Source organism: Phoenix dactylifera, chromosome 9, assembly GCF_051530095.1.
Source record: "Phoenix dactylifera cultivar Ajwa chromosome 9, Ajwa_hap1_PhDact_Kaust_v1.1, whole genome shotgun sequence".
Taxonomy (NCBI): Eukaryota; Viridiplantae; Streptophyta; class Magnoliopsida; order Arecales; family Arecaceae; genus Phoenix; species Phoenix dactylifera.
In genome coordinates, this window is record NC_143198.1 from 1,403,888 (window position 1) to 1,430,614 (window position 26,727).

The 26,727-nt window shown below is 37.2% G+C and overlaps 1 protein-coding gene across 2 annotated transcripts; it reads right to left on the reverse strand.

Moving 5' to 3' along the window:
* Positions 1 to 547: 547 nt before the first annotated feature.
* Positions 548 to 19,570, reverse strand: LOC113461272 (cycloartenol-C-24-methyltransferase 1-like). Of its 2 annotated transcripts, XM_039115829.3 has the most exons (13): positions 19,415 to 19,570; positions 7,503 to 7,603; positions 6,710 to 6,776; positions 3,480 to 3,553; positions 3,266 to 3,350; positions 3,114 to 3,169; positions 2,390 to 2,444; positions 2,228 to 2,275; positions 1,866 to 1,949; positions 1,383 to 1,583; positions 1,169 to 1,294; positions 972 to 1,069; positions 548 to 823 (listed from the first exon to the last, which is right to left on the reverse strand). In XM_039115829.3, exons 2-13 carry the CDS (start codon positions 7,583 to 7,585, stop codon positions 772 to 774), a joined length of 1,029 nt encoding a protein of 342 aa, XP_038971757.3. In that variant the 5' UTR covers positions 7,586 to 7,603; positions 19,415 to 19,570; the 3' UTR covers positions 548 to 771. The 2 variants fall into 2 exon arrangements, with proteins under 2 accessions (XP_038971757.3, XP_038971759.3); XM_039115831.3 differs by lacking the exons at positions 7,503 to 7,603; positions 19,415 to 19,570 and adding an exon at positions 6,857 to 7,296.
* Between the last annotated feature and the right edge of the window lie 7,157 nt (positions 19,571 to 26,727).

Consider the following 26,727-nt stretch of genomic DNA (forward strand, 5'->3'; position numbering starts at 1 on the left):
GATGAAACTGCCAAATGTCCAGCTGGAAAGCCATTGACCTGGCATCCTATTGTTAATTTGTTATGACTCCATCGACCACATCTACAATTTGGACAATTCGTAATCCCTTGTCTTGCAATAACAGATAACGTTCCTTTTAATTTTGTTTGCTCTATACAAAGAAATGACAAGGAAAGTTTCTCTTATGATGCAATAAAAGAAAGTTAAATGGCAAACGTAACTCGGTGACTTCCATTCTTACACGCAATGAGAATCTAAGACCATACCCATAGCCATAGCCATCAATCATTAGTCCCGAATGTATCATCTCTTGCCTCTAGAGATAACTAGAATGAATGAGGCATGCTTCAAAAGGATCTATAGCCCCGTTCTTCACATTCGAATTTAATTAGTAGTGCGGACGAAGAGGAGTTCTCATAAAATACTAGGTTGTGAATGAATGTTCTGATCATTTGTGGCAATGGAAAAGGAGTTCTATGGCCATATTGTCACGACCTGTCTTCATTCTATGGCACCCAAAGACGTACAACACTAACAAAGCCCTTGGTGGAGTAACAAGAGCCAAAAGAACATATACTTGATAAGGTCCCTGCTTAGGGGTTTCATCATTGTCGGAGCAATTACAGAAGACCACAACATGGCAAGCTAACATAATATTCAGCAACCATAAGGAAGAGGAAAAGGAAAAGGAAAACATATATAGATAGAATCATGGCAAATCCCCCGTCGTTAAGTAGCAGCCATGGCTGACGAAGCTGCTCCACGAAATTATCAAAGGGGTTTCCGGGCAAGGAAGAAGTAATTCGGGGTGAAAATTTCTTTCCTGCATCCATCAGTTTTATATATTATCTCATTGTAGGGGTTTCATCATTGTAACCGACACGAATAAGGGGGGCAAACGCCAATGCACAGGAAGATTGGGAGCATCCAGAAATTACAGCAAGTAAACTGGAAAAAAATATTTTACTTACCTTCCACCTTCCACAAGCCCTTCAGCAGCCTTGTCCAGCACTGATGATACTCTCCCAGTTCCCGCCGGAGCAAGACGCACAAATTCTAGTGTCTTGACCTACAGAACACCAAAATGAACAATATTTAATGACAAGCAAAAAGAAAGAAGAGGAGGAAAGAGATATGGAACAAGTAGTGTCGTAGTGATCTCAATTACGATAGATTTGGTAATGACACGTCCAACAGCAGTCAATCGAAAGCTTGTCATGGAGAGACGCCTCGGATCCAAGGGCAAATACCATGGCACAGGAGAATCTAATGCAAAATCCTTCGCCCATACGACCTGTGAGAAAGCAATTGCATACTAGAGTCTCACATACCTTTATATAGAGGAAGCATTAAGGACCAATATATGCTGTGTAATCTTCTACCTCAAATCCAGCAAGCCTTACGGCTTCAAGGCATTCGTTTGTAGTTCTTATGTCAGGGAGACCATCACCAAGCTCGATTAGAGCCCTAGTTTTCTGATGACTTTCATTCGTCGGATCAAAGTGATCGGTCAAGCACCACTCATAGGCCGCAAAACACTGGCCAGGCTTCAGTGCTCTATAAATCTCCTTATAGCAGCCAAGCTGGAACGAGCAAAAAAGCATTAGAAATATATGAAGAAGGTATGATACAATCATGGTATGTCACACCGTACCATATCAAACGGTACCGGACATACCGTATCGTACCAGTATACTGGTACTGCTAGCGTACCGACCCTCGGTATGCTAAAAATTCTGTACCGTACTGATACTATGCTAGTGTAGCATCGGTACGGAGTCTGGTATCGGCATGGCGAACCTTGGATACAGCCAAAAGATAAGCTATTCGAAACGTGTACACAAGCATATGAATCGGCAGATTACCACATCTGGTGCATGACATGTTGCTTCTATAGCATATATCGCATCAAAAGTGTTATCGGGGAATGGCATTTTCATGAAGTCGCCCTGCATGTATGAGAAGTGAAGAGTATGGAGGACATGAAGATTATTCTAAATATTAACCAAGCATACTGAATTATATCTCTATATAATACCTCTAACTATAGAGGTTAAAGACATTTAAAATTCTAAATTATACCTCTAAATGAGAGAAATTGGCAATAATTTTTGCAAAAACAGACAAATATATAACATAATACAACCCCAGAAATAGAAAAATAGTGATACAAAAGAGAGAGAGAGAGAGAGAGAGAGAGAGAGAGAGAGAGAAAAGCCACATGTACCTCAACCATGTTGCAAGACTCACTCAATCCTGCTTGCTGGTTTAGCTCCTGTGGAATGAACACTGTCAGTCAGTAAAGGTTTTCTATCAAGTCTCAAATGCATGTTGATATTAAGAAAGACAAATAGGTATTAGAATAGTTAAGACAGAAAGTATTAACAACCTTGCCTCTTGTTATCTGGTACTCACTGTTGCACAATCCGGTAATGGATGCAAAGCTGCAACAGTTCAATATGTGAAGTTATCATAGCTATTCTCTTCTTGTTTTTTTTTTTTCTCAGGTATAAGGGAGGTAAATTGCATTCATTAATTTCTAAGATAAGTACATCCAATAACTATTTGCATTTACAAGATGTAATAGATAAGCAGGAAGCCTTGTTGATCCATTGTATAGAAAATAACAAAGACCACTTATCTGAAATAATGAAGGAACACATCACAACCCAGAAGAACCTTTCAAATTACCCACCTTTTTCTGATCACATTAGACTGCCATTGATTCATCTTAGTAATGGATCAACAGAAATGGTCAGATTATGCAATTTTTTAGCCTTCAATTTTCATTTAAGCATCATATCAAGTTGTATTTACACAACAATTGCATCCACATACATACCCTAACCTCGTCTTGTCGATGAGAACTTAATGATAGCAGTGTAACATACCTCCTGAAAAATGTGAGGCATATGACCTGTCCTAGTGCTATCCCTGCCCTAGCTTGTTTAACAACAGAATTCTTATAGAATTTGCTGCTCTAATTTTGATATGATTCAAAATAGCTTCTCTGATAAATGCGACATGATAATTATGCAGCAGGATCCATTTTAACTTTAGAATGGAATACAGAAAAACAACTTGCAGGAACAAAGCTGAGAAAAAAAGATTACCTAAATCTAGCAATTTCCCGTAGTGGTCCACCAATTCCACAAACCACATCCAAAACCTGCATTTACAAATATACAGAAGCATACATTACCTACAAGGCATCTTGCCTACAAAGATTTGCCATGTAAGTCACAAAAGGAAAGACAACTAAAACCTTCATTCCCCTTTTCAAGCCTAGTTGTAGCGCAATAAAATGCTCGTGGCGCTTGATGCTTTCTTTTAATGATTCCCCTTTCCATCTTCATAAACATTATTAAAGTAAATAATTAATTCTAAACAATTATCAGGAAATGATCCATAAACAAAGTGTATTTTTTTTCTGATGAAAGATGAATAAATTAAATGTCAGTAATTAAAGTAGTGCTAACCGGGGAGCAAAATGGAAGGACTCTCCCCAGCCATATTCATAGAAGCTTGTTACAAGATCATAGTACTTGTTTACCTGAAATATATCAAATAAATACCAAAAGCATTTAGTTAGACTTTGCAAGGATATGGTTAAAACCACATTGACTGTTTCATGCTGGATTCAAAATCGCAGTTATTCAATGATATAGAAAATGAGTTCATCCTACAGGTTATGATGTTTTGAAATCTTTTCATCAGATTACAGAAAACAAAAATTGCTCCTATATTTTCATCCAGATTCCTTCACAAGACAAACAAGCATCACGTCATCAATACAGATTTAGTTAATAATTGACACTGACGCGAACTAAACTTAACCCTAAAAAAAGGGTCTTGTTTGGATATTCAACTTGAAGAGATATAATTATGCAATTTCATGGACCAAATTTATGCCTTCAACTAATCTCAAAAACTGTCAGCTATAGCTGATAGCTGATCACAAGTACCTTAGGCTTCATCAGTAAACATCCAAGTCATGACCAAGGTATCCTAACCTATCATACAATATTTGTCCTTATCCTGACATAAAAATCTGTTTAATCAAAAATGAAGGTATAAATACAAAGTATAAAAACCAGGATTTGAAAGTATAAGAGTCCATATTATATTTGTACATACATACATACTGTAACAACAACCCAGGACCTCACCCAAAATGGCTAGCCGGAAGGTATTATTTGGGTTCCTTGATCCTGTATAAGTACCCAAGATCTACCTAGCGAATAACCAATGTGGGACTAAACATACGCCTGCACGGGTCCTCACATACTTCCCCCGTTCAAGCCCTGACGTCCTCGTCAGGCTAAGGATTCATATCTATTCAAATCTAATCACAAATACCACGATTGGCCCGTGGTCAGCCCTAATGGATCTGTACTGCAGTGTTCCCTAGTCCACATAGGTTATGGGTCGGATCTGCTCTGATACCAATTGTAACAACCCAGGACCTTACCCAAAATGGCTAGCCGGAAGGTATTATTTGGGTTTCTTGATCCTGTATAAGTACCCAAGATCTACCCAGTGAATAACCGATGTGGGACTAAACACACGCCCGCACGGATCCTCACATACTCCCCCCGTTCAAGCCCTGACGTCCTCGTCAGGCTAAGGGTTCATATCTATTCAAATCTAATCACAAATACCACGATTGGCCCGTGGTCAGCCCCAATGGATATGTACTGCAGTGTTCCCTAGTCCACATAGGTTATGGGTCGGATCTGCTCTGATACCATTTGTAACAACCCAGGACCTTACCCAAAATGGCTAGTCGGAAGGTATTATTTGGGTTCTTTGATCCTGTATAAGTACCCAAGATCTACCCAGCGAATAACCGATGTGGGACTAAACACACGCCCGCACGGATCCTCACACATACATACGTACATACATGTATTCAGATTGCAATCTTTAAAAATATACTGCATCTGCCATCTCATGATCTTGATTTTTGCTGCTTATACAAGTCATAGCAAACTCTCATATACCAGAAAAAAATTAAGAAACGTTAAATGCCAGTAATTTGACAATTGACACTAGTTACCTTTTTGATAGTGCTTTTGTTTTTGTTTTTAAAATTCCAATAAGAATTGAAATAGACTGAACAGAAATAATGATGAAACCTTTTTGTTTTTAAAATTGTTTGTAAAACCTTTAGGCCGCATTTTTGAGCATAAAGCAGGCTTAGGCATGGAATAAGCCTTATTCTTGCCAAACAGCCTTTTGAAAATAGGCACAACCAAGGAAGAGTTATGCTGGTGAAACTTGCTTATGACAGGCATAAACATTCCAATGGGGAGCTGTCATAAGCTACTCCTTGGCATAAAGGCATCTTTCATATCTACTTTTTATTTTGTTATGAACAAAAATTTCTCGTCCAAAAAGTGTTCCAAAAATTATAACCAAACAGAAATTGGAATAACTCATAGCGTAACTATTCCCAAGGGCATAATTTTTGTGTTCCCATTTTTCTTGTTCCCGAATCAAATGCACGCAAAAGGTAGGCATAAGTGAGAAATGGTTATGTCAGTCAAACTTGCTTATAATAAGCGTAAGTATTTCATAGGAGAGTTGTCATAAACTATTCCTGGCCATAAAGGAATTGTTAATGCCTACTTTTTACATTTTTTTTGGATAAAAGAATCCTTATTCAGAAGTTATTCCAAAAATCTTCCTAACATCGTAGCCAAACGGAATTTGAAAAACTTGAGGCATAACTATTCCCACAGGCATAGTTTTTTCTGTTTCTATTTTTCCGGCATAAACAACCACAAACAATCTCGGACATAGGTAGGAGTTATATTTGAAGTGGAATAGCTACAACATATTCCTACTTTAATGTGACTTTTGAAGAGTTGTGATTGGTTCAGGACTCTTGGATTTATCTTTTTCCACTATAATAATAATATGCAAACAATACGTCCATACATGGCAGCAAATTGAAGGTGTCCATAGTTTATTTCTTATCTATGGAGTCTAGAAAAGTTCACAAAAAACTGCACAATTTAGTAACTTCCTCCTATCATAGTAAACCGATTTTCAACATCATTTTATGAACCAAGCAAGCCTCAATTTCTTCAGATATTTAACTTTTTTTTTAGATAACAGGCATAGCGATAAGATCACATCGTTAGCACATGTTTTTTCTTTAATTCGTGTTCTTTCTTTTGTTTTTCTTTTTATAAATTACTGTCATATCAATGGTTTCAGATTTGTCTTATTTTGTGCACATCAGCCATAAAACTAGTTGCTTGGAATTCCTCTAGTCACAAGAATCTTAGAATTAACTTTGGGAACCAGCTTTCCATGTCAATTTTTCGTCAAACTTTTATTTCCTGCATCAGATCAGGCATATGAGATCTCTGTTCCTCTACGGCGTCAGATCTTATGTCTTGCATAAGTACCCTTCCACTTGACAACGTAGTCTTCTACATCCTTCTTTCAATCTTTGATCCTATAAACTTTGTCCATTTTAACCATCTACCTACACAACTTAGGCCAGAAAGTTGTTCATTCCTATGATACTGTCATTCTACAAACCAAAGCCATTCATTACCATAAGTAACACTCTAAACCATGGGATCATATTTTTAATGCTAGCAACGAGTTTTATATAAATGATAAAATGAACATAGCTTTGTATTGGAGTTAAATCCAACAATTAAACAAGCAATAAATAAATAAGTTGTCTTACCATGTCATTGTAGTTGGCTTTTCTTGTTTCCTCATCCCCTCCAAAATAGCCATGATAGTTCTCATACCTAGGAAAAGAAAAATTATACACAATTAAAGAAAAATAGCAGAAATCAATTTACAGATAATTGCGCTCAGAAAGAACTACATAGTGAACAAATTGTTGAAAACTCCAGGAAAAAACTTCAATAGTCCATCTTTTGTTCACATCATTTTGTGTGTGGATTGTCAAATCAGTAACGGCAGCCACAAGGATATTTTGTTAAAATTATATGGACAGCAAAGATTCAAGCTTGTAAAGTTGAGGAATGCATAGACACCACTAGCAGAAAGGAAGGGCATGTAGAATGCGATTATTGTTTCACTTGTCAAATTCCATTATTGTTTTATAAGCCTAAAAGAAGGAAAATTTAGGCCAGATGCTTCATAAGAAGATTCTGCATGGACCCATGTTATAGGCCAAATAGCAAGGGTCCTTATCACAAACTATTATTCATAAAAGCTACATTAATCCTTGAGAATAATTAAAGAAAAGTACTATTGTACTATTTTACATCTTTTTCCTTTTTCCTTCAACACAGTAGATAAATGTGATCCGTTGTCAAAACTTATGTGGTACAATATGCTCATAACGATAAGATGCGAGACGGAATAATTTGGTGATTGAAGCACATGTTTCTATCAAGAAAAGTCCATGGCATTCTCACACGGATCAATCATACTCATAGCTATCAATGTCCAACACTATTTAAATTATAATGGAAGAAAGACAGAGAGCACGGCGAGAAACATACTGCTCCACTGCCGATTTAACTTCCTTCTTGTCCATCCTTCCTCCCACACCAAAAGCAAGATCCAGAGCTCCTGATTTCGACATCACTGGTTCCCAGAAACACTAGAAAAAATTACAAGCCCCAGATCATTTTTTTTTTGAAAAAAAAATTAATTAAAGCTCATCCACTTTTCCAAAGTTGGAAAAAAAAAATACAAGCAGAATAGAGGAAAAAGGAAAATATTTTTTATTTTTTTTAGGTATACCCTCCTAAATATATAAAATTACATGAACACCCTTATAAAATTACTATTTGCTTGTATATTTTTTTTTGCATATATATATATATATACCATCTAATGTTGTTAAAAAATAAATAGTTTAAAACTAAAATGACTAAAATACCCTTATGGGTAGATATGCAGAAAAAAGTTATTAGGATATACACTCAAATAACAGCTTTACAAGGATATTCATGCAATTTCTCATACTTAAAAGCGTATACAGTCAAAAAATCTATTAAAGAAAGATCGAAACTCGGCTGAAACGTACTAAATTTTTTATGATTCAGTTGGATTGACAAATCAAAAAAAGATTGAGCGGCATTGCTAATTTTCTTTTTAAAATCATTACTCAGTCAAGCTGGAATATTAAGTGATCATTTTAGTAATGCTATTCTCCTCTTGATTTTGATATAATTATCATTATTAAATCTATGACACCTATATATTATTCATCATTTTTAAAAATTAAAGAATCACAAATTTAAATTAATTATAGATGCTTAGATTTGTAAAATATTTTTTAGTGATTTGTAAATATTGAGTTGTTGTTTATTTTTTATGCGAGAATTTCATAAAAGCAACATGATTTATTCTATAAGAGTTGATATTAATATGAGATCATGTGACAAGGTAATATTAATCTTTTTTTGACACCTTTTATTATTAAGAACAACTGAATTATCTTTACTAAATTTTGATCATTTTTTATTATCTTTTTTAAGTGTGTACTTTTCTAAATATGCGTAATTATATGAATACCCTTACAGAGTTGCTATTTGTATATGTATCCTTATAAAGTTTTCTTTTTGTACATCTACCTGTAATGGTATTTCAATCATTTTAAATGTAAATCGTTTATTTTTTAACTGCATTAGATGGTATGGGTGTGTGCGTGTGTGTATATATATATATATATATATATAAAGAAGGATATACATGCAAAATAAGTATCTTATGAGGATATATATGTAAATAGCAATTTTACGATGATATTCATATAATTTTGTATAGTTTGGAATGCATACATTGAGGATGATAGTGTTATTTTGATGATTAACAAGCAATTATCTAGAGCATGCTATAAGTTAAATTGATACTTCATTTATAAGTTCATTACTCTCAGTATATTTGTTTAATTGAAAATGGATAAATGGCCTTGTTCATTTGGATGAATCTAACCTTGAGAATGCAGCAAAGTGTGGTTTGAGTCGACCCATAGGTTGATTGGGTCGACCCCGGCACATCAAGAAGTCATCTGGCACACTCCTGCAAAAATGGCACAAATGAACAGTGAGTTGGGTCGACCCAAGGTAAGCATGAGTCGACCCAACCTCCAAAGAACCTCAAAACACAACAGAAGAATGCTCTCTGGATTTACTGAGAGGGTCGACCCACACAGTGGTTGAGTCGACCCAATCTTGAGTCGACCCAAACCCTGAGAGGGTCGACCCAAAGGCAAGACAGAAAGACAGACAGAAAATGGTTCTCTGGAATTACTGAGAGGGTCGACCCAAGAAGAAGTTGAGTCGACCCAAGTGAACTTTGAGTCGACCCAAAGAATGGTTGGGTCGACCCATGGGAAGGAAGGCTGAAATTGAGGTTTCTGTGGTTTCTGAGAGGGTCGACCCAAGGAATGTTTGAGTCGACCCAAGTGAAGGTTGGGTCGACCCAAGGACAGGTTGAGCCGACCCAAACACGGGCTGAACATAACGGCTAGTTGTGCAGAAATGCTTTTTGGACTCCCAACGGCTATAAACGGCTAGTTTCTTCAATCCAACGGTCAGAAAGGACTATTTGGAGGTTGGAGAAGTATTTAAGAGGGAGTATTCATCAGAGGAAGCAAGCTTTTGGGAAAATACATCAAGTGCATTCAAGAGAGAACCCTAGCAAGGCAAGCTTCATCCAAGTGCTTCATTCAAGAGTCAAAAGAAAGGGGTTGAGCAGATTCAAAGAGTCATCAAGAGCTCCATCCTCCCTTGAAGAGTGAAGCATCCTTGACAAAAAAGAGCAAAGCGACTTCAAAGCGATAAATACTTTCTAACTCTTCTTTGTAGTTCATATTGTTTTATATGCTCATTTAGGAGTTTGAATCTTTTCTTTTTATTTATTAAACACTTTGTAAAGGTTCGTTGGTGAGCCCGCAAAACCAACAAAGGTTTTTGGTGAACCCGGAAAACCAAGTGTATAGGTTCGTTGGTGAGCCCGCAAAACCAACAAAGGTTTTTGGTGAACCCGGAAAACCAAGTGTATAGGTTCGTTGGTGAGCCCGTAAAACCAACAAAGGTTTTTGGATTGTGAGCCCGGAAAACAATCCAACTGTAATCCGCGGGATTATAGTGAATTCCCAAGGGGACGCTTGGGGAGTGGACGTAGGTGCTAAGGAGAGCACCGAACCACTATATATTGTTGTGTTTGTGTTGTGCTTGTGCTTACGTTTATTCTTGGATCATCTTCTATCTTTGCACTAGTTTAAATCATTCAAATAGTTTAAGGAAGCATCCACCGCACTTAATTAAGAAAACGTTTAAAGCACCAAAATTTAGAAGAAACCAATTCACCCCCCCTCTTGGCTTGTCACCTTGGGCAACAAGTGGTATCAGAGCAAGGTGCTCTAATAGTACTCATTGATCTCACAATCAAGAGTTAAAGATCATGACAACCCAAGTGGGATATTCTATGAGTGAGGGACAATTAATTGATAGACCTCCACTATTTGATGGTATAAACTACACATATTGGAAAGCACGCATGCGCATTTTCATTCAAGCACATGACTACGATTTATGGAGTATCATAGTCAATGGGCTACACACAAACACTAATCATGATAAAGAAAGGGCTCAGCAAAATGCAAAAGCCATGAATATTCTATATTGTGCATTGGATGATAGTGAACTTAATAGCATATCTTTTTGCATAACTGCTAAGGAAATATGGAATATGCTTGAAGTTAAATATGAATGCACTAACGTTTCTAGTGAATTTGAAACTAGTTCCGAAGAAGAAGAGCATCAAACTGAAACTGAAAATCTATGCTTTGGAGCACATGAAGATGAGGTATGTACTCGAACACAAAGTGATTTCTCATTCAAAAATCAAGTACATACTGAAGCTCAATCTGATTTTACATTTGATGAACTTCATGATGCTTTTTCTGATTTATACTTAGAATATAAGAAGCTTAGTTTAAAGAATAAAAAGCTAAATCAGAAAAATCTATCTCTTGCTGAAAGCTATAATATAACTCAGAAAAATAATAAATTACTTTCAGAAGACAATGAAAGGCTAACTAAAGAAGTTAACAAATTTAAGCCTATAGTTGAAAAATTTACTATCAGCTCTGAAAAACTGAACTTAATGATAAATAATCAAAGAGCTGAATTTGAAAAGGCTGGATTAGGATATCAATCTTGGTACACACAAAAATCCCTTAATGATATATGTGTTAAATCCTCCACTATCTATCCTAAAACGGATTCTAATTTATCTAATGAACCTAATGAACAAAAATAGAAAATTAAAAATCCATCATCCACTTATATTAAATCAATGTTTGTTAAATTTAATAAGAGTATGCAGAAATACATTCCTTATAATCCTAAATTCTGCAAGCCTATGGACAAAATAGCCATTAAGAAAATATGGGTTCCAAAAGGAACAATAATAGCTAACCTACAAGGACCCAAAAGAGCTTGGGTTCCTAAGTTGAAAATCTGAATATTTTCTGTAGGTGTGTCTAGCACTCAAGGCTCCAACAAAAGATGCTAATTTAGAAATTGGGTGCTCTAGACATATATTAAAGAATGAAACTTAAAATATACTTTAGAAAAATAATTGAAATGAAAAGAATAATGAAATTAGTAATCCTTGCATCTCATCATTCTCTTTGCCTTAGTATCTAATTAAAACATAAATTGGAGGTATTAATCAATTTTGTGATATAGGTAATATTTTTAAAAATATAATCAAATCACTTCATTTTATAGTATGCCTTACTTACTGCTGGATAAGTTGCTAAATGATTAATCAATTTATTAAGAATAACTCTATGAATTCTCTATCTACTTGATTGAGAGTTTTTATCAATGGTATTATCTTATTGATCATAGACATGAGAATGTATACTTGGTATGCCTTTAAATATATGCACTATGAATACCAAGATTAAAGAAACCACTTTTGGCATATAAAATCAACTCATACTAGTATGGACTTAATCTCAAAAGACCTTGTCATTGGTTCACTTAGATTAATTTTTGCAAGGTCAAAGTTTGCTATGTATGTCATCTAGAAAAATAAACTAGAATCATTTCTAAATTTGAAAATATTGTTTCCACCTTTTAGCCGTTGGAAATTCTCCATAAGAACTTATTTGGATCTCTAGGATTGTGAACCTAGGAGATAAGCTCTCTAATTTTGTAATTATGGATGATTTCTCAAAGCTAATGTTGGTTTTATTCTTGGCACTTAAATTGAAATATTTTCTGCTTTGGCACAAACTTACAAAAGGTTTCAAATGAAAAAGGTTTGCAAACTATGAAAATAAAATTGTATCATGGCATAGTTTTGAAAACCAATTTCTTATTAAGTTGTGCACAGAAAATAATATTGAATACAATTGTTTCTACACCAAGAACACCATAAATAAAATAGGGTTGATAGAATCCTTGAAGAAATGAAAAAGACAATGTTGTATGATAGTCATCTACTTAAATGATTTCTGTTAAAGGCTATCATCATTGCTGGTCATACATATGGTTTCTATTAGAAAACTCCTTTTGATCTTCTGAAAAATAGAAAATGATATATTGTATATCTTTTATATTTTTCAGTCATACATGTCATGCTTGATATGTTCTTATGAAAATAATGTCAAATCTGATAAAACAAATATTTCTTTGGATATCACTCTTCAAGCAATGTATATTGAAAATTCAATGAAAAGATACTAGTTGTAGAAATATCAATTCATACTATTCTTATTAAAACTAGATCCTTTATTGAGAATATAATTTATCATTTTGATTCTATGTAACAATCTGAATTTTGATAGAAACAACTGTTTAAGATAATTTGATTAAAACTTAGCTAGCACGTCTTATTGATAATTATCTTATGCAAATAGAATCTAAGTTAAATTGATTCTGAAAACAAAAAAAAAATTTTTGATTTAACTTTAATGAATCTTTCTATTGCCTCACATGCTTGTCCTTGAACCATTTTACTTAATGAAGTTATCTCTTTAGTTCAAGTGACTTGTGCTTGCTTATACTTAGGCAATCTCTTGAGTAAAGTGACTCAAATTCAATTATTGTCATGTCTCATGTTGAGTCATCTAGTTAAGAAATATGTTGTATGAATGTTTTTGTATCCTAGAGAACCTAATGAATTGCCTTCAAGAAAAGAAAAAGATTTTGCTAATGATACAGAATTTATGAGCAAGAAATTTCAACTTGAAGGACACATCGATGAAAGATACAATAAACATTCCCTTGCAAACAAAAAAAGAGAGAGATTTTCTTCAGCCAAGGGTGTAAAGAATCTAAAAGGTATTTGGCTTGAAGAATGCTAAATGCACTGGTAATCTAAACTCTTCTCTTGCGAGTTAGTTGAGCAAAATCAATAGTGTGAAATTATATGGTTGCATGATTAAACCTTTAATTGTTGATCATCTTGATATCATGCTTCATTCTCATGCTAGTAATAATTGTTTCATGGTGTGATTAAACTACCTTTTTCTATATAATGCATAACCATGAAATACACAAGCTTATGCCTCAAACCTCTAATTCAAAATAACTTGTGATAAGCTATGAATCATTGGGCATAATGAAAATGCTGTTTGCATGGTATATATTTATATGCAGCATATTAGATTAATTTTTTATTCTGCTCTTTCATGTAATTACTTGAAATAATAAAAAGAAAGAGAGATAAAGAAAAGAAAATGAACAATTATTCAAGGGAATACTCCAATCTTTAGGAAAAGCAAAACAAGCATAATATATTTGGCACATTTGTGAGACTAATATGAACATTCCTTTTGGAAGAGATAAAATCTGTAATTAATTACATAAAAAGTTTGAAGTGAACATTTTAACCCTTCTATATTGCTCATCATAGGGATGGTGCTAATGGGGAGGCTAGTGGTAGTACCCGGCACTATTTGACCCAACTATTCGGTGTAGGGCATATTAGGGACGGCACAAGAGGGAGGCTAGTGGTAGTACCTCGTGCCCCTTCCAACTCCACCGGATAGGGAGCAAATAGAGTATAGAGCATAGAAAAGTAAAATCAAAAGAAATGAAGATTAGAATATTCACTGAGTGGTTAAAGGAAGAAATTCAAAAATGAGGAAATGAATGACAAGATAAATGAAAGTATATAAAAAGCTTGTGAAAAGCCAAATGAAGTTTCGATCACTTGAAAACACACCTTAAGGATAAAAGCTTAAATTTAATTTAAAAATGCTTCTATCGTTGCGTTTTTGTAACTTTCATTATATACTTCAATGATTGCATCATTTTGGGGAATAACTCAATATGATTTCTAGATGAAATCTACGGTTTAAGAAAAATAGAATTACTTTGGATACCTTGGTTGGTTGCTCCGATACGCATATGAAACATATCATTTTTTATCTTATAAGTGTACTGAAATTGGTCTAAATGATGTGTTTTTCAATGATCTTGATTGCAAATAAATGGTTCTAAACATATGATATTATTTTGATATTAAAAAGATTTATGGTGCTTCATATATACATTGCTGAAAAACTATGACTAAGAAATTAATTTTTTTTCCTCTCCTACATTATTAAAGACTTCTATCAAAATATATATGTATATATATATTATTAAAAGAGTGAATGATCTTAAGTTTAGAAATATTTCAGCTCACTCAAATGATTCTTAAAAGAAAGAAAATGTAAATGCTTTTGAAAGAATTTGAGCTTCAAATGAATTATTTTCTGATTAATATTTCAGTACATTTTCTCAAAGATTAAGAGGAAGCATAACTTGTTCTTAAAAGATTAAAAAGAGTGATTGCTATAAATTTTGAATAATTCTAGATCACTCTACATTCTTGATATCATAAAGTTTCAGTTTTATTCACGTTTATCATTAAAATCTGAAATTCAACAAAAGATAAGAATAATTAAAGAAGAATGCATCTTTTAAGGGGGAGCTTTAGATATTCAGTATCTTATCCTAAAGTTACTTTAATTTGATGCATACCTTGAATTTTATGGATTGATTTTGATGAACCTCCTTATATTGCAAGACTTGCTTTAATTATATAATAAGTTTATACCTTGAGATGAGTTCTATAAAGGTTGTCTTATCTCAAACCTTGAGTCTTATGAAAATAAAATATATTTTCGAGATTGACAATTTTATTGAACAAATTCTAAAACTCTCAAATGGAATGATTAATTAAGGAGAAGAAAGAAAATTTCAGAGGGAGAGATCATATAGAACTTAATCATGTAAATTCATAACTAAAGATGAGAGAAAGAATACTAAATGTAAAGTGGTATTAAACTTTGTGCCTCATTGAATATCTTTTGAAAGTTGGATTTCCATCTGTATTCATCGGTAAATCATTTATTTCTGAAAATTTAATTGAAAAGGATTCCATCTGTCTTAGTTTTGAAAATTTATCTTGGAATCTACTTATGAGTTCTTATTGGCTTGCACTTTGGTGTTTCAATCCTGAGCCAATTCATTTTAATTGATTTTGATGCTATGATCTTTAAAGGAGTAAAAGAAAATTTTTAAGAGAGCTCTAAAAGAACTTTCAAAGCCTTGAATTTTATATCCTACATTGCATAAATTCATATTTTGGTATCTATGCTCCAATACTTTTATATCATGAAAGAACTTTGAAGTCATTAAGAATTAAGGATTCAACATAATCTTATGTTTTTCGAGTATATAAGTTTTGATCTTTATTTGCTCTTATACTATACTCTGAAAATTAATTAGATTTCTCATCTTGTTATATACTTAATATATATATATATATATATAAAGATGTTGAGTTTTCATTCGTGCCTTCTTTGAATATTATTCTTGATACTCCTTGAAATAACTTGAAAAAGATTCCATCTACACTTGATTTGAAAAATATCTTTGGAATCTACATTTAGAGATCACTTCTGGCTTACATCCTTAATATCTCATTCCTAAAGCCAAACACATAGAAATAAGATATCATTTTATTAGGGATCTTGTGCAAAATGGAAATATATGTATTGAGCATATATGTACTGAAAAACAATTACCCGACATATTCACAAAACCCTTGAGTGAAGATAGATTCTGCACGCTAAGGAGAGAATTGGGTATATGTGATCCTTTTTATTGAAGAAATATAAAAGGGAGCCAGTAATCTCATGATACATTCCTCCAATTTCTAAAAATCCATGAAACATGAGTCAAACTTGTTATCTATAGATTCCTTACTCATGTATCATTGTCCCAGAAAGAATTTATAAGGATTGGAAGCAAGAAAAATTTTTAGAAGCAAAAAGGAAGAGAAAAGAAAAATACTGCACTTGGGTCAACCCAACCCAGAATAGGGTCGACCCAACGTTGAGTCGACCCAAGAAGTTTCTTGAGTCGACCCAACGTCGGGATCCCACTGTTAAAAGGGGGACCCGTGAGCTATCTAGGGCACTGTTTGCCCTTGTCCTCTTCTGAAAACCCTATTCCCCACTCTCAAATCTTCTCCAATCATCTCCAAACAGTAGATTACTTCAAGATCTTGGAGAAATGGGACCCAAGAGAGTCGTAGCCAAGCGATCCGGGAGAGTCTCATGATCTTGTTTAGAGCCTAGGATATGTATCTAGTTCTCATATGTATTTTGTGTTTATCATGCATCTTTAAACTTTGATTAAGGAACATTGTATCTGCTTTTGTTTTTGGTCTGAATGTATGAAAATGATTCCTATTTTGATCAATGAAGTTTGAAGTTTATCATTTATTGCATTTTTTCCCATGTATCTTTTTGATGATAACAAAAAGGGGGAGAAGTAAAGAAAGAGTACTTTAGGAGAAGCAAAGATCATCTTGGCGGAGAAGTAAAGAAAGAGTATCTTAGGAGAAGTAAAGGGAGAAGTAAAGATATCTTTAGAGTAAATAGAGTAACAAAAAGGGGGAGAAGTAAAGAAAGAGTAATAAGAGGAGAAGTAAAGAAAGAAAGAGAAATAATTTGTAAAACAAATTGAAAATCATATAGGAAAGCATATACATCCAAGGGGGAGCAATTTGCAACAATGAAAATGATCAACTCAAAAATTTATATCAAATTTCAAGAATTTGGCACACATAAATTCAGAATTTGGCACGCACCTCTCGCACCCCGATACATAGCCTGAAACTCATATTATCTCAAATTTTTGAAGTTTCATCGCTAATGAATTATAAATGAAAGGGGGAGCAATTCAAAGAGTCAAATTGGCAACATTTAAATGATATAGAGGGAGATTTCACAAGTATATATGAAAAGCTGAAATTCAGCAGTTTAATCCCTTTTATAAACTGATTTTAAAGACAAGTATCAATAGGCTTATACTCTTTATTTTGTAATCATCAAAAAGGGGGAGATTGAGGATGATAGTGTTATTTTGATGATTAACAAGCAATTATCTAGAGCATGCTATAAGTTAAATTGATACTTCATTTATAAGTTCATTACTCTCAGTATATTTGTTTAATTGAAAATGGATAAATGGCCTTGTTCATTTGGATGAATCTAACCTTGAGAATGCAGCAAAGTGTGGTTTGAGTCGACCCATAGGTTGATTGGGTCGACCCCGGCACATTAAGAAGTCATCTGGCACACTCCTACAAAAATGGCACAAATGAACAGTGAGTTGGGTCGACCCAAGGTAAGCATGAGTCGACCCAACCTCCAAAGAACCTCAAAACACAACAGAAGAATGCTCTCTGGATTTACTGAGAGGGTCGACCCACACAGTGGTTGAGTCGACCCAATCTTGAGTCGACCCAAACCCTGAGAGGGTCGACCCAAAGGCAAGACAGAAAGACAGACAGAAAATGGTTCTCTGGAATTACTGAGAGGGTCGACCCAAGAAGAAGTTGAGTCGACCCAAGTGAACTTTGAGTCGACCCAAAGAATGGTTGGGTCGACCCATGGGAAGGAAGGCTGAAATTGAGGTTTCTGTGGTTTCTGAGAGGGTCGACCCAAGGAATGTTTGAGTCGACCCAAGTGAAGGTTGGGTCGACCCAAGGACAGGTTGAGCCGACCCAAACACGGGCTGAACATAACGGCTAGTTGTGCAGAAATGCTTTTTGGACTCCCAACGGCTATAAACGGCTAGTTTCTTCAATCCAACGGTCAGAAAGGACTATTTGGAGGTTGGAGAAGTATTTAAGAGGGAGTATTCATCAGAGGAAGCAAGCTTTTGGGAAAATACATCAAGTGCATTCAAGAGAGAACCCTAGCAAGGCAAGCTTCATCCAAGTGCTTCATTCAAGAGTCAAAAGAAAGGGGTTGAGCAGATTCAAAGAGTCATCAAGAGCTCCATCCTCCCTTGAAGAGTGAAGCATCCTTGACAAAGAAGAGCAAAGCGACTTCAAAGCGATAAATACTTTCTAACTCTTCTTTGTAGTTCATATTGTTTTATATGCTCATTTAGGAGTTTGAATCTTTTCTTTTTATTTGTTAAACATTTTGTAAAGGTTCGTTGGTGAGCCCGCAAAACCAACAAAGGTTTTTGGTGAACCCGGAAAACCAAGTGTATAGGTTCGTTGGTGAGCCCGCAAAACCAACAAAGGTTTTTGGTGAACCCGGAAAACCAAGTGTATAGGTTCGTTGGTGAGCCCGTAAAACCAACAAAGGTTTTTGGATTGTGAGCCCGGAAAACAATCCAACTGTAATCCGCGGGATTATAGTGAATTTCCAAGGGGACGCTTGGGGAGTGGACGTAGGTGCTAAGGAGAGCACCGAACCACTATATATTGTTGTGTTTGTGTTGTGCTTGTGCTTACGTTTATTCTTGCATCATCTTCTATCTTTGCACTAGTTTAAATCATTCAAATAGTTTAAGGAAGCATCCACCGCACTTAATTAAGAAAACGTTTAAAGCACCAAAATTTAGAAGAAACCAATTCACCCCCCCCCCCCTCTTGGCTTGTCACCTTGGGCAACATACATGCAAAAAATATTTTTTTTATTTTTTTCTCTATAACAAGAAAAAACGAGAAGATTAAAAAAATAATAAGAAAGGACAAAAATAGTCACATCAAAAAACATAGAGGAAAATATATTTACAGGTTCACTAAAAAGGCAAAATCGAACGGAAAAAAAGGGACATTGAAAAAAAGAAGAAAGAACCAAAGCCATATTTTCGCGAGAAAAAGCAAATAGAAGGAAAAAGGAAAACGAAACAAAAGATAAATAGCCAGACCTCAAACCCAAGCCAACCATATACTAGGATTTTAATTAAAAAAAGGAAAAGAAGGGAAAGAAGAAACGAAGAAATCAACAAAATTCAAGAATCTTACATTCTCTCGATTCTTTCAAAAACAAAAGAAAAAAAAAAAGAAATAGAAGGCTTGAGAAGAGATAACGGCCTTAAAAAGATCGGATTCGCTCGAATGGGCGAAGGCGAGGCCTTACGATTTTTATCGCGTGGAATAGCGGGGACGATGGAATCTAAGAGGGCAAGAAAATAAAAATATCAGAAGAAACGTGAAGATATGAACCCAGCCAGGCTTTCCATTTATAGGGAGAAGGTGGGTGCGGGGGGAGGAGAAGAGAACGGAGGTGGGAGAGAGCGGCCCTGCCAGCCAAATTGTTTATTCCTTCGGGGCCCCGTCGCCCGCCGGCGCTCGACTTGTACGGCCCACCGTCGAGAGGCTCCCATCCACATACTGCCACGTCAGCACCAATCTATGATAATATTGGTAAAAAATAACTTATAATCCTGCGCAAAAAATTGATTTTTTTAAAAATGAATTATGTAAATGCAAGATGCTGATATTATTTTCATGATATAATGCCTATAATAACAAAATAATAGATAAATAATGATTTACATATATATTTATGTTTTAAATATATGTAATATATAATTTTAATTTATTTTTATGAAAAGTATGGTGCGGATCATTTTTGGGACTTCTCTTGTATTTTATAACAATTTTGCTTGGCCTTCGGAAGCATGGGTCACACAAAGTACCAAAAACCACTATTATTAATCACCAGAGGCAACGGTGTCCAAATACCACTATTCTAATACCGGTGGTGCGGTATTGAAACCATTTTCTTACATATTACAAGTTGACAGGGACAACGAATAATTTCCATTGGCGGGCCCAAATTATAGCCATACTAAGAATACATACATACAAAATAGATTTTTCATAGTTTGTCGTGTCATATTTTCTAGATTTCATAATATATAACATAATTTTAAAATGAATATTAACATGTCTGGCCCGTTTAACTAAGTACAAAACATATATCAAAATTTAATCAACTAATAATTTTTTTACCAAATAATTTTAGAAAATACACTTTGAAGCATTAGGTTACTTACCTCTTTTCACTTTAAATCTACTTTAGGCAAACGGGTCAGGTGCACCTGTTTAATATCATTAAAATATTATTAATTTTAACATTATTCTGGGAGTCAAAATTAAACACTGCAGAGAATAGCTTTGGTGCGGACACCAGTGCCAGGTCAGCCGGTCGCCACAGGATCCAGCCAGCTCAGCGGGTTCCAGCCGATTCAGCCAGCCTGATTTTATTTTAGATTGATTTATTTTATGTTGATTGGGTTTATTTGCATATTGTCATTTGGGTTTATTTGCATATTGTCATTTTAGGAGCTTTTTGGAATTATTTTATTTGTAGGGGTTATTTGTTATTTTGTGACCCTATATATATGGGTCCATCCTGATGTTTAGGGTTTAATGAATTAATGAATGAAAAAATTGGTCTTCTTCTTCCTCCTCCTCTTTTCCTCTTTCCCTTCTTCTTCCCCTCTTCCTCTCCTCTTTCTCTCTGTATTTCAATCCGTACTTCCGTCCTGCATCAGCTTTGGTATCAGAGCCTCGGCTTTGCCCCTGTTGCCAAAGCCCCGATCCAGTTTATTGGAGCAACAAAACATCTTGACCTGTCAGACTTCCTGCCATCCGATAAAGGGTTCCGATCCTTTCTTCTTTCGAAGCAGAACTCCCGCACCCTGCTTCCGTGTGTGCGAGTCCTCCCTCTCGAGTCTCACCAGAGGAGAAAGAAAAAGAAAAAAAAAAGGAAATCCTTTCTTCCCTCTCTCGGTTCTCGCACAAGAAACAGGGGCAAACCCCTTCGCCAGGTCTACCCACCCGTCGTCACATCCGCGCCTACCGCCGCCACCGTCGGACGTCCTCGCCCTCGCCGCCGCCACCGCCTAGTGAGGGCCCGAGCCCGCCGTCGGAGGAGCCATATCCCCACGGAAACGTCGCTGCCCGGGTTCCCGTGTCTGTCGACACCACCAGTGGCTACTGTTTTCAGCCGCCCTTCATCTGCCGCCGCAACTCCTTCCCTGCAGTCGTTGCAGCGAAGTCCGGCCGCCGCCACAGGGCAAGTAAACCGCCCCTCAACTCAAGGCGGAACCCAAACCCAGTAGGGTTGAAAAAAAAAAAAAAAAAAAGCATCGGGCGTGAAACGGGTTAGCGGAGCGAGTTGTGCCCGTTAACCCGAACACTACCATTACACCAAAACCCGCAGGTGTTAGTGAAGGCGCAACTTTATTTCCTTAAACTAGCGCAGGGGCCCATAGCGCCACGAGTCGACTCCGACCAAGCCTCGCCCAACTCCGGACTCCGACAGGGCCTCGCCAGTGGGTTCAGGGACCCCCTAGTGGTATAACCCACCCTACTCCTCCAGCGCATCCACGTTGGTAGGCGGCAGGACTGACTCGGCCCTCCAGGCCTCCGCCAACGTTGACTCGGCCCCTCAGGCCTCCGCCAATAATCCCCCCCCCCCAACGTGATGCCTGGGTTTCGAACTCGAGACCTATGGCTCTGATTATGCCTGATTGCCCAGATCGGTCCGAGCAAGAAGGATTCAATGGTAAAGATCAAAGATAATCAAATTTTGCTGGGGTTGAAGTAATAGGGCAGTCTACCGTCCGGGTATGGAGGCGGTGCAAGGCGTCCACCTAGGGATCAACTTGGATCTGAGAAAAGGAAGCCAGGGCTTTGAACTAAGATCTCCATGTCTGGCTTAGAGAGAGAATCTCGGTCCAAGTCTTGGTCTGATTTTAATCACGGGCTCGGTCTGAGTGGTTCGAGTCGACCATTAGGGAAAGGTCTAGATCTACTCGATCAAGGAGAGTCAAGAGCTAGTTTTTTTTCCTCTTGGCTCAAAATGGGAATGAACATGTCCAAAATGGATGAACACAACCCAAACTAAACACAACCCACAATGGATGAACAAGGCCCAACACGAAACAGGAAAAGGGAACACACTCGGTAACAGGAAACATAGAGAGGGGGGATGGGAAGGACCTCGGCCGCGGCTACTCAACTGGTGGCATCAGCGCTCGAAACAGAGAGGAATTAAAGGAAGCAAAGCAAACGGGGAGGACTTCGGACGACGCTCGGCCGGGGTGGCACACCGGCCATTGGAGGAGGAGGGAGGGGAGGGAGGAGAGAGCTCGGTGGTGGGTCAATGGCAGAGGGATGAGAGGTTTTATTGAGAGGGTTGTAGCTCGTTCACCACCGCACTTCTCGTGGTGGTTGAGCGAGATCGGGGGCCGTCCAAAGTAGCCGCAGAACTGCCGCGGAGCCGCCGCGGGGCTACGGCAAATATCGCCTCCGTTTTCCTTAGGAAGCAGGAGCAAAGGATTGCGATCGCGATCCTTTTTCTAGCTTCTCTTTCAGCCATGGGCTGAAGTCAGTTGAGCCTGCCGGCTTGAGCCCTAGACGGCCCATTCTGGGCCAGATATCACAACTATCACTATTAAAAATGAATGATCGTCAACAGCGTTATATTTATGTATGTTATATATGATTGTTTTGTTTGATAACCATCCATCTCTCTTGATGACAATCAACAAGCATTGAATTCTACGGTGCCATCAAACTATCCATGCTCATAAATATTAGTAAGGAACTCTAATCGGAATAAGAGCGAATGAGGGTTGGCACGTGTGGTTTCACATTGGTAAGCCAGTCTGTTTGAAGGCTTCAGACATGATCCACAGGGAAAAGACAAACGCCAAACACATGCATCCAGGCAGATCCCAGCGGACACACCATCTAATGAATCTTTTCTTTGACTACATAATAGTTTTGACACCATGCCCTTTATCTGTTTTACATGAATTAGAATAAGACACGCGCAAGCTTATTAATTAATTAACCCGGCAACCGACGATCATGATTTGTGCCCAATACTAGGGATGGCAAAATATGACCCGACCCGCCAACCCGATCCGTATTCGACCCGCCATAAACAGGTTTGGGTTTGGCCTAAATAGGTTCGGGTCGTAAACAGGTCGACCCGTTTAACCTGTTTTTAATTGGGTCGAATACGGATTTTAGATGTCTGACCCGTTTAACCTGTTTAACTGTTGGGCAGGTTAAACAGGTCGAAACAGGTTAAACGGGTTTAAACATGTCTAAACAGGTCGGGTTGGGCAGGTTAAACAGGTCTAAATAGGTTAAACGGGTCGGGCTGGGCAAACAGGTTAAACAGGTCGGATCGGGTTACCTGTTTATTAAACATGATAGGTTTAGGTTGTAATTTCTGACATGTTTAATAAACAGGTCAGGTTCATATTTATGATTTTCTGACCCAACCTACATGTGACCCAACCCGTTTATGACCCGACCGGATCCGATTGCCACCCCTACCCAATACATGATGTTTTCTTGTGATGGTGCCCGCGGTGACACATAAAATGGCTTCCAGCCGAACTCCGTCCAAGATATTAAATGGCATTATTGCTTGTCCACAAATGGCACGGTCGTAACCATGTAGATTCTTACCCTCTTTTCTATAAATACTAGACATGGAAACTCTTTCAGTATGGTGAGAAACCTGAACACTATATTCTCATACTTCTATCTCTCTTTTGTCTATCATGTTTTCTCTCGAAATTCTGCTCGATCTAAGCATCGGAGGATCTCCAGCTGAATATATTTTAACGACCAATCTTAATTGCAGGACATTAGGATATCTTTATGACAAAAAGAAGCAATATCTGGAATTGAATTCGAGACAACCGGAAAAGTCCTTAGGGATAAGTTACCAAGCAACTACGCTAAGAGTTACTGACATCTCTCAAATTACCAAGCCTGATCATTTTGAATGAAAAAAATGTCTCTCTCCATTCTTCATTTTTTTCTTTTTTTCCTAGCTACTAAAATTCACCAAGAACTCAAGTTGTATGAAACTCTGGGTTATATATAAACCAGCAGCCGCCTTATTTTATCAAGGTGGTTTTTTAGCCTAATGAGCATCATCTAAAAACAAAGAACACCAAATCAAAACAAGTTTGTGAGGGAAATGAAAACAATAAAGCACTACCCATAAGGAAATTAAGCATGCACAGAAGAAGAGTTTGGCTTTGCCGAACTCCCTCACATGCATCCAGCTGGTGGATTCACAAGGTTCATTGGTATAATATTTGTGCGGAGCAAGGTGGTTTAAATATGAGACTTTGCTACTTTGTTACATCCCATGGGCTGGGTGGAAGAGAGGAGGAAAGGACGACAACGAGGCAAACCAACTAAAGCAACCTTGTGAAGGGAGAAGGAAGGGCTGAAAGCGATGCAAAACAAGCAGCGTTTGGCCTCCAGAAAAAAGGCACCGTAACCTGGGGAGCCGTCACCCCCCGACTTTCTTAAGGTAAACTTCTATGGCAATGTTGATACGGAAAGGAGAAGCAGAGGTGCGGAATTTGTCATCCGAGACCAAGAGATCATATTCGTGGCGGCCGGGGGTCGGCAGATATCTGATCAGTCCGTCGTGGGTGCCGAGCTTATCACTACAAGAAACTTGGACATTAGCGACATTTTTTTTGGCTATTAGCGACGCTTTTAAGCGTCGGTAGAAACCATCCCGACGCTTTCCAAAGCGTCGGTAAAGCGTCGCCTATGCTACAGTGGAAAAAATATTTTCCGACTCTTTTAAAAGCGTCGCTAATTTCAATTTAGCGACGCTTTAACGCGTCGCTCTTTCCCGACGCTTTAAAGCGTCGCGAATTACCGACGCTTTAAAGCGTCGCGAATTACCATTTGCAAAAAAATTACTATTTGCGGTCTGCATCTTCTCCCCCATTCAGAAATACAAACAACCTCCCCGATCGGTACCTTTATTACATCCGTGCGGAGTGGTTGGGTTTGGCTATATAAACAGTTTTTTTTTTCAGATCCACCGATATGGGACTAAAATGGGGTGATTTTTTGGCTTCCGACGACGTTTTTAATGACGCTTTTAAGCGTTGTTATTTAACAACGTTAAAAGTCACGTCAATTACATATTGACTTCGACGACGCTTTTAAGCGTCGTCATTAGCCGACGCTTTTAAAAAGCGTCGGCAAATGTTGACGGAAAAAATTTTTTGCCGACGCTTGGAATAAGCGTCGGCAAATAAGAGTCGATAATTTACTTTTTTTGTGTAGTGTTAGAGTAACATGGGAGGGCATTACCTATGCGAGACGGGTGTTGGGTGCGGACTATATTCTTCTTAAGGAAGACTCTGCCACAGTGATCGAGTGGATTCAGAACCGCGGGCACGCAGCTAGTGAGATGTGGCTGCTCCACGACATCTGCAGTAATTTAGACGAGTGCGCCTCCTATCAAGCGACACACATCTACAGAGAGGCGAATAATGCGACGGACTGGGTGGCATCTTATGCGGCCCATCACTTCAGAGGTTTTATTTGGAAGAACCATATGATTGTCCCTTCTCCTTTGTACTCTATATTTTTTTCTGATCTCATGGGTTACACCCACACACGTAGTGTGTGAGTCCCCGTTACACCAAAAAAAAAGAAAGAAAAAAAAGAAAAAAAGGCACATGCACCCATGTCTCACCCGGCAACGAGTGCAGGTCTATCCTACATGTAGAAATAGAACAAAACCAAGCATAGAAATATATTATGAATTTTAAATTTTTAATAAATTGTAAATTAAAATTTTTTATAAATTATATATATATATATTATTAAATAAATATTGTTAAATAGCTTCATCCCAAACTCTGTCCTAATGTTAGCATAATTTTAGGGATCACGTAATACACAAGTATATATAACCCCTGAGATCTACTGATTACGATGGAACAGAGAAATAAAATCATTTTTTTCTCTTTTTCTGTTGTTTTCCGTACCTCTATTGAAACAGAATGGTTTCATGTTCTTTCATCGATTGGTTATTTCTCTCCGTTCGTATCTCTTTATCCAATTTCGGTCTCGATTAGTTCACAAGATTGAATGGCCAAGTCATTGAAAAGCCTAGATTTGATTGTTTTCCAAGAATGTTGAGCCGGGCCCAGGTATGTAAGTTAAGCCATGTATCTAGGAGGAACTTTAAAGAAAGAAGGGCTTTAGGTTCTTTGCACCATGTTTTGGCATAGCAGCTATATTTCGATTCATCCTCTTCTTCCACGGGTTTCAAAATAGGACGTTGAACCCATTTCATATGAGTTGGGGCACGTTCAATTGTCCTGCCAAACGGAAGAAATCATTCTCACCTCGCTCATCCCCAACTCAAGGTACAACTACGCCTGCAGTGACTTCTTCCCCGGATGTTGTCTTCGTTGCCATTGGGTTGTCCTCCGCACCATCTCCATCTGTCCAACTATGGTGTCACTGGACCTCATACAGCAACTTCTCCCTCACCTTGTCCAAGCTTTATCTTCGACCTCTATCTCTGGTATGGGTCTCACTTATGGTTATTTGATGGAGGTGCCTCGAATCATATGACTGGTAATG